The following is a 10,409-nucleotide window of genomic DNA, read 5'->3' on the forward strand; positions in this document are numbered from 1 at the left end:
CTTTGCACACGAGATCACATGGACAAGTACTTGGATTGCCATTAAATCTGTAAAGCATATTCATGCTCTTACGATGATAAATACCACTGTACATTGAATAAATAATTCAATGTATATAAGAGCTTCAACTTTTAGTCTTGATACCAGAAGCCAAAGTGAGATATGTATGCACAAAATATGCTAGTGACACAAACAAAACCCACAGAAACCAAACTATACTGTAAAAGTTAGTACTCATTTTTATTCACCATAAATACATTATACGCTGCCAAGCAAGAATCAACATCACTGTCCTGAAAGTCAAAGCAGAAGTACTATAATACATCACAAACAAACGTTTGCATATCCAATCCCAATAACCGCCTCGCTTATTTTTAGCTGTAAACATTTTTTTCTCTCTTGAGCACTTGCACAACAGAAGACACATATTTATCTACACTCAATTTTTCTACAAAGCATAGAAAAAATAAATTCCTTTCCATTTCTTTGTAACAGCATTTATATTAGTTGGGGAGGGAGCAAGGGGTTCATGGCCGGCCACATGTGGCATTTAGGCCGCAATCGCAAAAAAAAGACTTACGCAATATTCCTTTCACATCTCTGAAACGTCCCAACAGCTGCACTGCAGCATTCCGGGAATTCTCGGTCGCCTCCTCTCATGATGTGAGGCTGAGAGCTTCGACTGCAGTGTGACGCGGCTAAAAACGAGGCATAATATGACAATTACTGGGATGCAGCCTTCATCTGTGGTAAGAGGCAGACCCATCCATCCCATCGTTCATCCTTTTTCAAGCGGAGTAAGCATTTATGGGTTCTGCCACAATGAATTCTTCACCCCTTCTGGACATACATTATCGATCAGACGTGGAAGGGATAGAGTGAGATTCTGGTAATACGACTTTTACCAGTCAGCTTTTAGTACGTCTGTCGGGCTAAGTGAAGATGGCAGTTTGGATGTTTCTCATACCGTGGGCAATTGCATCTCGGACCAGGCTGGTGGCACAAATAAGAACTCCGCCGTAGACCAGACCATCTCATTTCTGTTTGGCCTCTGCGGTCTACGTAGACCCAGTCCTCCGAAGGATACAGCCCCTGAATTGGGACACAGCTTTGGGCCCGTTGTGCCGAGGACAGACACAACGGAGGAAGATCGTAAGAGTAAAAGTTAGTTCAGAAGACGGATGAGAGACATGCTCACTCAATTTAAATAGATCTGGCTCCACAGTGGAGGTGCAGAACCGTCGTCTTTCAGTGCATTTTCTTTTTCCTATTCAGCAGCATCCATCAGATTTAGGAAATTTCATTACCTAAGTAAGATATACCTGAATATTATATGAGGAATAATTCAAAAGCAAATTTTGTTGAACTTGTATTAACGCAGTATTGAAGTGTCTTCGGCTCAATTTCAGCAGCAGCAGCAGCGATGAAAGTCATATCTTACACGAAATGTTTTGTTTTAAAATAGAGTAACTGTAGCAAAGCCTATAAAACAGATGCAATTGGCTAAAAAGCAGCTGTTTTTAAAACAAACACCCCCCCCCCACACACACACACAAAAGGCTACATAAGACTGGAGGTTTGGATGGGGTTCACAGAGGAGATTCCAGTCTCCGACAGTTTACTTTTAATAATAGATGGATCAAATGATTTATTTATTCACTTCGCCTCCTCTCTTCTCTGCTTTCCTCTGTACGCCTGGTCTGGTTTCCAAGTCGGACAAAGAGGGTGACTTGGCGGGAACGGAAGAAGAGGGCAGGTACAGCTTAATGTTAGGGGGTGGAAAGAAAAGCGCCACGGCAATATTCTAAAATGCGGTCAGAAATGGGGCTGCACACAAGACTCCCACGGGTAACGTGTTGTGGACAGGCCACTGTACGTCCGAACTGCCGCGATATGTGTCGCTTGTCATGTCAGGGAGCAGGTGTTGGGTGTGGCTGTCATCTTATAATGAAGGGGTGTAGCTTCAGTAGGGGGCTGGAGGAGTCGGTGAAGCTGGTAACGTTGCATGCTGGGAATCAGAGCACTGATTCAACAAGAAAACAAGAAGATCCAGCATTCGCGACCAAAACAAATCGTCTGCCGCGCGTCCCGCCTACCTTCGCCAACAACTCCCACCCCTGGGTGCTTTAAGCAAAGCGTTGCCTGTACAGCCTGTGGGTGTTGCTAAGCCCAGCGGATAAAGTCTATGGGTCGGTGCTCATGTCTGAGAGACGCGGTGACAGGTGGGTTTAGTACGGGAAATGGGGGAAAATTAACAAGTCCATGGATCGGACATGGAGCCATCTCGCTTTACAAACATGGAGGGCCAACGGTTTCACGGGGAGGGACTCGTGCACCACCATGATCACACACGCTGGGCTGGTGACCAAAACAAAGAACAGGGGAGGACAGATCTCAACACCCACGGAGGGAGCGGGACTTTATTCTCTAATCAGGTCGCCATTACCCCTCCATAGAAAATAGTTGTCGGCTGCTATATCAATGTTTAATTTGTCGTATACAATGTGTAACCTTTAGAATAGACATTTCAAACATGTAGCTCAGCTCAGGGGCTTGTACGAGCCGCAAGTGAGCGTCCGTGGAGACACTGGGCGCTTTAGAGATGGGAGAGGCCGGGGGTCAACGGTAGGACTGCGAACCTCGGTTTTATGACGACAATCCCCCGTGTTTTCAAAATAATACATTTTACCAAGTAAGGGCGCCACTGCCTTGTCTTTTGTACAATTGATTTCAGGCCAGCCAGTGGCCTGAAGGGAGTGTGTATGCTGGTGAAGAAGGACGGATACGATACTGCTAAAATCGTCAGCTACTACCTCGCACGGAGGAAGGGAGTTCCTCCTCCTTAAAAAGATTCCCTCAAGGCCCAATCAATTTTTTGTTACCTCTATGAGGAATACATTTATTTTCTGTGATCTGGCATGATAAGGCCCGTAGCTAAATACATTTTTTAAAAATCTTGTTCTTAGGAGGTTTTGATTCCCCCCCAACAGACATAGATCTGACCCCAGGGGTGCTTGTTGGCCTTTCCAGCAGTTGTATTATCATTTCAATCTCCCTTGATCCCTGAACAAACCTGTGTTGGTGAGACTGGTGGAATCTAAGGGGAGAAACTCAGGAGAGTAAACCTGCCAGGCTGGTATCATCACCCTTGGGAGTGAAGAGATTGAGGGTTTCAAGAGGATCGAGAGCAATGTAAGGATAAAGATGTTACCAGGGCAGGAAAGCAAAAAAACACTACAAAGCACTGTCTGGAGGACAGTACTTTGATTTTTTATTTTATTTTGGGGGGATGTTAATCTTAAACTATAAATCTTATTTATTTCTTATATAGACTATAAGGGCATAGTTCATTCAAACCTAGTTAGCTGATTTACTTTTAATCAGACCAGCCTGACGTTACTCCACGAATACTTAAAAAGATAATTTTGATGTTCCCTAAACCCTCCTCAGATTGGGAAAAATATACATTTACAGGATACTCATGTCCATGTGAAGTGAGTCAGCAGCATTAATCGTTGAGTGACGATGATGATGATGATGATGAGGCCAAGGAGCTGAAAACATCATTATCTATAGATTTTGCAAAATTGAGGCATCTGGAATATCTTCAAGTCTCCAGTGACTGCAATTTGACTCTCTGGCACATCATTTTATTCACACAAACCACAATGCACATTGTTATCAACTACTTTCTACTAATAAAAAGGCAGCGGAAAAAAAAGCGTGGGGCAGAGTTTGTTTCAGAGAAAAGTTTCTTTCGGTGGACGTAAAAGGAGCTCCTCCCCTGAAGTTACGACTGTGTAACTGGATTCTCAAACAAACTTCCCCCAGTCATGAAATAAGACGAGGCCAAACATCTTCAAGACACACACAGCAAAAGTCCAGTTGCCTTCGACCGACTACCGTTAAGATGTTCTTGACTCAACCTGTTTAGAGGCAGACCTGTGGACCGCCGTCCTGCTGTCAGTGCTGTCGCCTACAGCTGCCGGCGCTGCTGTCCCTCCACGTCTGCTGCAGCTGCTGGAGGTGCTGAAAGGCTCTCTGGGTGATGTTAAGAGCTGGATGGACCTTCCTCAGACTGGGCTCTCCGATCAGGGACAGGCCACACAGCCCCAAGTAGGCATGGAGAGGGTCTGGCGGACGGGAAGTGGGAGAGAAAGAGGTAGAGGGGAAGGGATGGGGAGCATAGTGAGGGATGGAAGAAAAAAGGGAGAAACTAGGTCAGAGATGGTAACATGTATCACAGCAGAAGCACCTGCTTGTGACAGGTCTGCAAAATCCCAGAAAAAATATCACTATACATACTACATTACTGAATCAATAAAACCTCATTTCAGTTTTTTTTTTTTTTTTAAACGGCATTATGCAAAAGCAATATTTTTGTTGTTGTAGAGCTCCTTTAAGTACATTATAAATAATGCACATTTGTTGGCCCTGTGACCCTTCGCCTCCTAGGGGACCAGCGTAAAAGCTGCACAGGCCAGTAAATGGAGCAGTAATTGAATTATAATGAAGTGATGGATGATTGGACACAGATTTCCCGAATCAATCAAAGCACCATTATCTCCATCAGTCAGGATTCATAAGGACTCAAACTCAAGGTTGCTCATGTACGGATTGCTCTTAAGTTAAGTGAATTTTGATTGATAAGGTTTTTTTTAAAAAAAATGCAGAATTAACATCAAAACATTGTGATGTAGGGCGATTAAGTACAAAATTACATGTTAGTTTTTTTAAAAGAGCTTGCTCGGAATAACTCAACAGAAATCTGATGAACATTAACATGGTAAGATCAAGATGAATTTAGGGCTGCAACTAACAATTATTTTCATAATCGATTAATCTGTCAATTATTTTCTTGATTAATCTAAAAGTTGTTTTGTCCATAACATGTCATAAAATTGTGAAAAATGCTGATCATGTTTCCCAAAACTCCAACATGATGTTTTGTTTTTTTCCTCAGACTAAAGATATTTAGTTTACGGTCAAAGAGGAGCAAAGAAACCAGAAAATATTCCCATTTGAGAAGATGAAATCAGAGAATTTTAACCCTTTTCCGAACATAAAAACTGCTTGAACCGATTAATCAATTATCAAAATAGTTGGCGATTCATTTAGTAATCGATTACTAATAGATTAATCGATTAACAGTCGCAGCTCTAGATTAATTCACTGAAAATCAGTGAGAAATTACTTTGAATTACCACCCAGCAGCTCTTCAAAGAACTGGTTTTGATTTGGATTTACAGCTGGAGCATTGTCAGATTAACAGGTTTAATTTTCTAAACCTGCGATTACTGTTATTTGCTTTGGCCACTTGGGGGCAGCAGAAACAAGCTGTGGCCACAACACTTACAGACCTGCTACGTTAATACGGCGAACCTGTGCGACATAATCGTTCATTCGGAGTGGTGTTGGCATCCATCTGGTGAACTTAAGGCCATGATTGAACCTCCTCCAGCTCTGTTGTTGGTCTCTCCCGAATCCCGAGGATAACATCTGACTCTTTAGCTTAAAAAAGCTAAATTCAAGCAAGTCGCTAAATGCGTCTGACATTTGGAAGTGAGCCGTTTATAGAGGCTCGTCAGTAAAATATAAACTAAACAAAGAGCTGAAACTCAGAAAATCCACTGTAGGTTTAAGATGGAGCCCTCACATAGTCAATTGTCAATTTCTTTTACATTCAAGTTTTCCACAGTTATTTGATCCAGTCATATATTGATTCAGCCACTTCAAGAGATTCCCTTCCATATAACATGATATTTGATGTTGTTGAGCCATTTCACTATACTTCACTTCACAGTTTGTGAGCTGCCGTTTTGAAGCCTCGAGTTTTGATCAGCATACATCTCGTGTTTTTTTTCAAACCAGAATCACAAAGTTTTCAATCACACCGCCAGTTCAATCTGAGAATGGACTTTCAACACAGAAACCAGTCAAACTAATAATTCCTTACCCTTGAACAGAAAGTTCAAGGGTAAGGAATTATTCCTTACCCCAAGAAAAGGGTAAGGAACAGAAAGTTCAAGGGTCTGTCATCCATTATAACTGCTGTATTCAGATGTTTATATAGCCATGAAGTCATGGATTATTGGGGTCATGACAACAGATGCTTTTATTAGGACTCAATTCAATCAATTTGGGCTGAAATTTCAACCATTCTGTCTCTACGCAACACCAACTGTTCCTGTCAACGTCCAATTGGCTAGTTTTGGTCCAGATCAGCCCTGACAAATACACAGCCTCTTCTTTTGTTTGATGTCATTGTTACCTTTCTATCTTCCTAGACCAGTTCCTGTGCATGACTGGACTGTTTCAGTACAGACAAGTCCAGTGTTATCAGTGCCCATACTACAGCCCCTTTCATTTCCTTCAACACTTTTGTAGAGTTATATTTACGAGGCTTTGTCAATGCAGCGTCTGCTTGGCCTCATTGTTTCCTCCTGCCTATCTTCCCTCCCTTGTTCCTGTAATGTGAGGAGCTCGATCTCCTGTGTCCTCGGGCTGCCAACGCACAATCACCTCATCAATTACACATCACAACGCCAAGCAAGAACACACGCACGCACGCACGCACGGGCACGATTGAAGTTTAGGGTTACAACAAGAGCTTTTCCATTCAGAGTAAAATGGTCCAACCACAACTCCACCCTGACCGCTCTGCACCTGTGGAGGGCAGGGTCAAAACTCTTCATCTGAAAGACAAAGACTGAAACTGCTCCGTTCCAGCATCTTTCTTTTTTTTGTCTTTGATGTACGTTCTTTGAAGCTGCTGAAAATTACACCGAAAAAATATGATGAAGTCACCAGGTCCGGCAAAGTAAGTCAATGCCAATGCATGTCAAGTGCCTGAAGCCTGAATCACCAGCAGAGAGCGACTAACTGGTTGCAAAAATAAGTCAGTTTCTATAGAAGTATCTGAGAAGATGACTCTACTTCTCACTTGATTTATAACGCCACTTCGCCAGTAAACATTTTGCTGAGGAGTTTTTGGACGCAGTGGACGAACTCTCGGTCAGACTCACGCCTTTGAGTAAAATCATTTACCTGGATGGCTGTCCGGCCATTTGGCGAATCCCCCCACCAACCGATCCTGCGTGGACAGGATGAAGCTCCTGTTCTTGTCAAAGTTCGTATACTGGAACACATCTAACAGCTGGGACAGGAGTGTGTGAGAGAGAGAACAAGGAAGAGAATGAGAGAGAAAGTAAATCAAGAGAGTTTTCTTTCAATTATTATTTTCAACCTGTTTTTCTACAATTTAATATACATTTTAACCTTAAAAGATGCAGAGTATGTTGTGTTTGGAGTCTTATTGTGTTTCCTGTGTGCGCGTGTGTTCTCCTAGTTTACTCATAGCTGTTTAGCTCAGATTTGTGGATCATGTGAGTGCATGTATGTACCCATGGCATAGTTATGACCCACATGCTGGAGGGTAGTATGCACTGTCGGTGGATGTGGATGATAAACCTGTAGACATTGCAAGTATATTTCTGTCCCATTTCTAAAAATGCTGCATATTATTCTCTGCACGTCAGCACCTCTGCCTCCTCTCCCATGAGAAAAAAATGGTACAAAAGGTGCAGAAAATCAGGGCTATAACACCTAGATGAACTAAGCAAGTTAACACACGCAGGAGTGCATCTGTGAACAAATCCCTGTGTGTTACGCCACCCTGTACCTCTAGCGTCGCTCCCACCCAAAAGGAGTAGCATGTGTCTACAGGCTTGTTGGGACGCCCGTGGAAGCCCGTCTGCTGCCTCATGATGCACCAGCGCCGGATCCTGTCCAGCTCCCGCTGATTCAGCGCCTCCTCCAATCGACCCATCAGACACAGAGAGGCTATGGCGCAGTATGTCCAGCCACCTGGGCACACAGACAGGGCAGGTGCATGACACACACACACTCACAAACACAGCGAGTATGGACCATGCATAATACAAATAAATTTAATTAAATGAGAGCTAATGATTTATGACAATGCATTCAAATTGAAAAGTGGTTCAGCCTGACATGTTTTAGATGACAGACAACTAGATGATTACGGGGCGATGCAGTAAAAACAAAGGGTGTGTCGGCATGTAGGCCCTGTTCACTGCCAAGAACTAGACGGCGCGCTGCTTCTCTCACGTTCCACCTTATCCTTGGAAATAATAGCAATGTGGAGCAATGTTATGTTTAGTATCAATACACAGAGATGCGAGCTATTGAGGAAAAACGCCTGTTTTGGCTGCATTTTTAATAGAATTCTTAGTGGAATGAAGATATTTTAGGCCTGTTGCCATTTGGCTAATCTCGTGAATCGTTACACCAGAATTCTAATTTGAAAGGTTTAGGGACTGAAAGGACAGTTTCTTTATAGCCAGAGTCACAAAAACGTCTTTTTGTTTTGTGTTTTCGGGGGGGGGGGGTTGATGACAAGCCGTTATCAGCACAGCCGCAACAAGCACCTATCGATCACCTTCTACAACCATACTGACAACTGCTTTCATTATCACCATGCCTTCAACTCAGCTCTCGACATTACCACCATCACTGTCCGCTTATCTGTGTTTGTGTCTCCATGTGTGTGAGGGAGGGAAACAGAGCAAAATGAGGGGCGTAAAGTGTCAGAGGTGTAAATCTGCCGACATGTTACACTTGCCTGTAATCAACCATGTCTTAGGCACAATCTATCTGCTGGAGGCAAAGGCAGATCGGATGAAGATAAATCAGAATCAGACAAAACATTGGTAAATCCAAAACCATTTACTCCAACTGTAGGTTTGTCACAATCATGCTGTATGCTTTTAAGTAAAACCAAATAAATTCTTTCCCAGACAAAGAGTCGGCTGCCGAACAGAAGAGAGCCGAGTTGTACCGAATCCTGTGATCAACAACGTTGAATTCATCGCTAAGAGGGAAATTACAAAGTTGCAGTAGGATCAGCCGCCTGCAAGCAGTTTGAATTCCATAGATTAAATTTATGCATTCAAGTCAAGTTAACAGGAAATTCTACCTTCACTGTGTCAAAAAGTTGACACGGGATATGCTCCTAGCAGTGCTTTTAAACGTGTGAGTGTGTGTATGTGGGACGAAGGCTTTTGTGTCTGGATAATAAGGTTTAATTTGAGTGGGTAGGGAACAGGGATTAAAGCGGACAATGTATCTACCGAGATGGATTTTAATGGCTAATCCTTTAAACCAGTTACTCTCATCAGCCACTTTCCTGCCCTCTACCACGACACTGCCAACGCACCAAAACCCTTTGATCTGATATTAACCTACTGACTTGAAAATCAAATTGAAATTCAAACATAAGACTTATAAATCTGGGCTGCCAGGCGTGTTCATTTCTACTCCTACAGCAATGACTTACAATGTCATCCCTCCGATGCGCATGAAAGGTTTCAAACTCACATTTCTGATATCTGTAATAAACCATTAGAAGCTGATATATTTACTCACCATGCGACTCTCTCCCAGCTCCCTGGCCAAACCCGTTGTCGTACGACTGTGGAGGGAACAAAGAAAAAGCCATCCAATTAGAAGAAAGCCAACAACATGATGCATTTTACATTTCAGTCTTTCTTGCCTCAAATTGTATTGCAATCAAGTTCTGGCAAGTAAAAATCACACAATCTCGTCCTGAGGAGACCACAGATTTTTTTTGTTCTTTTTGCCATTGTTAAGCAAAATTTCCCATAATATAGTTAAGATCAAGTTTCATTTGTTACTACAATACACACTTTTTGTTAAGGCTATACTGAGATAATGTATGTTGAGATTTGGTGATACACAAATAAAACTAATAATTTCATTCCACCAAAAAAAAATGTTGTGAAATAATTGGCAATGGCTCCAGAAAGGTTTTACCTTTAGTCAGTTGAAAGTTTGAAACCAAGTTCTGAAACAGAGCAGATAAAAAGTAGTATTCTCTAAAATCTTAATTTGGGACTATTTTTCTACCTGGTTGTTTATCTGCAAAGGGGAAAAAATTAGCAAGTTTTCATGAACCTGCAAAAGCTAGACACTTCCATTAGAACAACTTGTTTTCCCTCCTGAAACTGTGACAAGTTTTAAGACAATTTCGTGAGCAGTGGCTCCAACAAAAACATACAAGCTACACAACAGATGGCAGCCGCTTGGTGCAGAGCGTCTGGTCTGATCAGACCAGAATAACAAGGTCAGTGAGTGGATACCTGGCGACATCTTCCCCACTGTTCCAGTTCCACAAACAGGTAACATTCGTTCATCAGCAACTGACTCACTTTGCCAAAGACATTTTGGAGCCTATCCATTATGTGGCAAGTAGATAAATATAGTTCTCAGTTATGATTTACAGTTACATGTTAATCAATTAACAGACGCTCTCACCTCCCTCTTTCTTAGTGTGGGCGTTAAAAAAGAGGGTGGCTATGTTGCACACA

At 42.5% G+C, this 10,409-nt stretch overlaps 1 protein-coding gene across 1 annotated transcript in view; it reads right to left on the reverse strand.

The window, feature by feature from the left end:
* Nucleotides 1-216: 216 nt before the first annotated feature.
* Nucleotides 217-10,409, reverse strand: part of pggt1b (protein geranylgeranyltransferase type I, beta subunit) — a 14,805-nt gene continuing 4,612 nt past the window's right edge. Inside the window, exons 6-9 of the mRNA XM_035639346.2 lie at nucleotides 9,448-9,493; nucleotides 7,682-7,866; nucleotides 7,048-7,156; nucleotides 217-4,133 (exon numbers count right to left, since the gene is read on the reverse strand). Coding sequence (XP_035495239.1) covers nucleotides 3,964-4,133; nucleotides 7,048-7,156; nucleotides 7,682-7,866; nucleotides 9,448-9,493 — 510 coding nt within the window. The 3' untranslated portion in view covers nucleotides 217-3,963. The remainder of the gene's footprint in view (nucleotides 4,134-7,047; nucleotides 7,157-7,681; nucleotides 7,867-9,447; nucleotides 9,494-10,409) is intronic.

This window comes from Scophthalmus maximus, chromosome 19 (genome assembly GCF_022379125.1).
Source record: "Scophthalmus maximus strain ysfricsl-2021 chromosome 19, ASM2237912v1, whole genome shotgun sequence".
NCBI classification, from domain to species: domain Eukaryota; kingdom Metazoa; phylum Chordata; class Actinopteri; order Pleuronectiformes; family Scophthalmidae; genus Scophthalmus; species Scophthalmus maximus.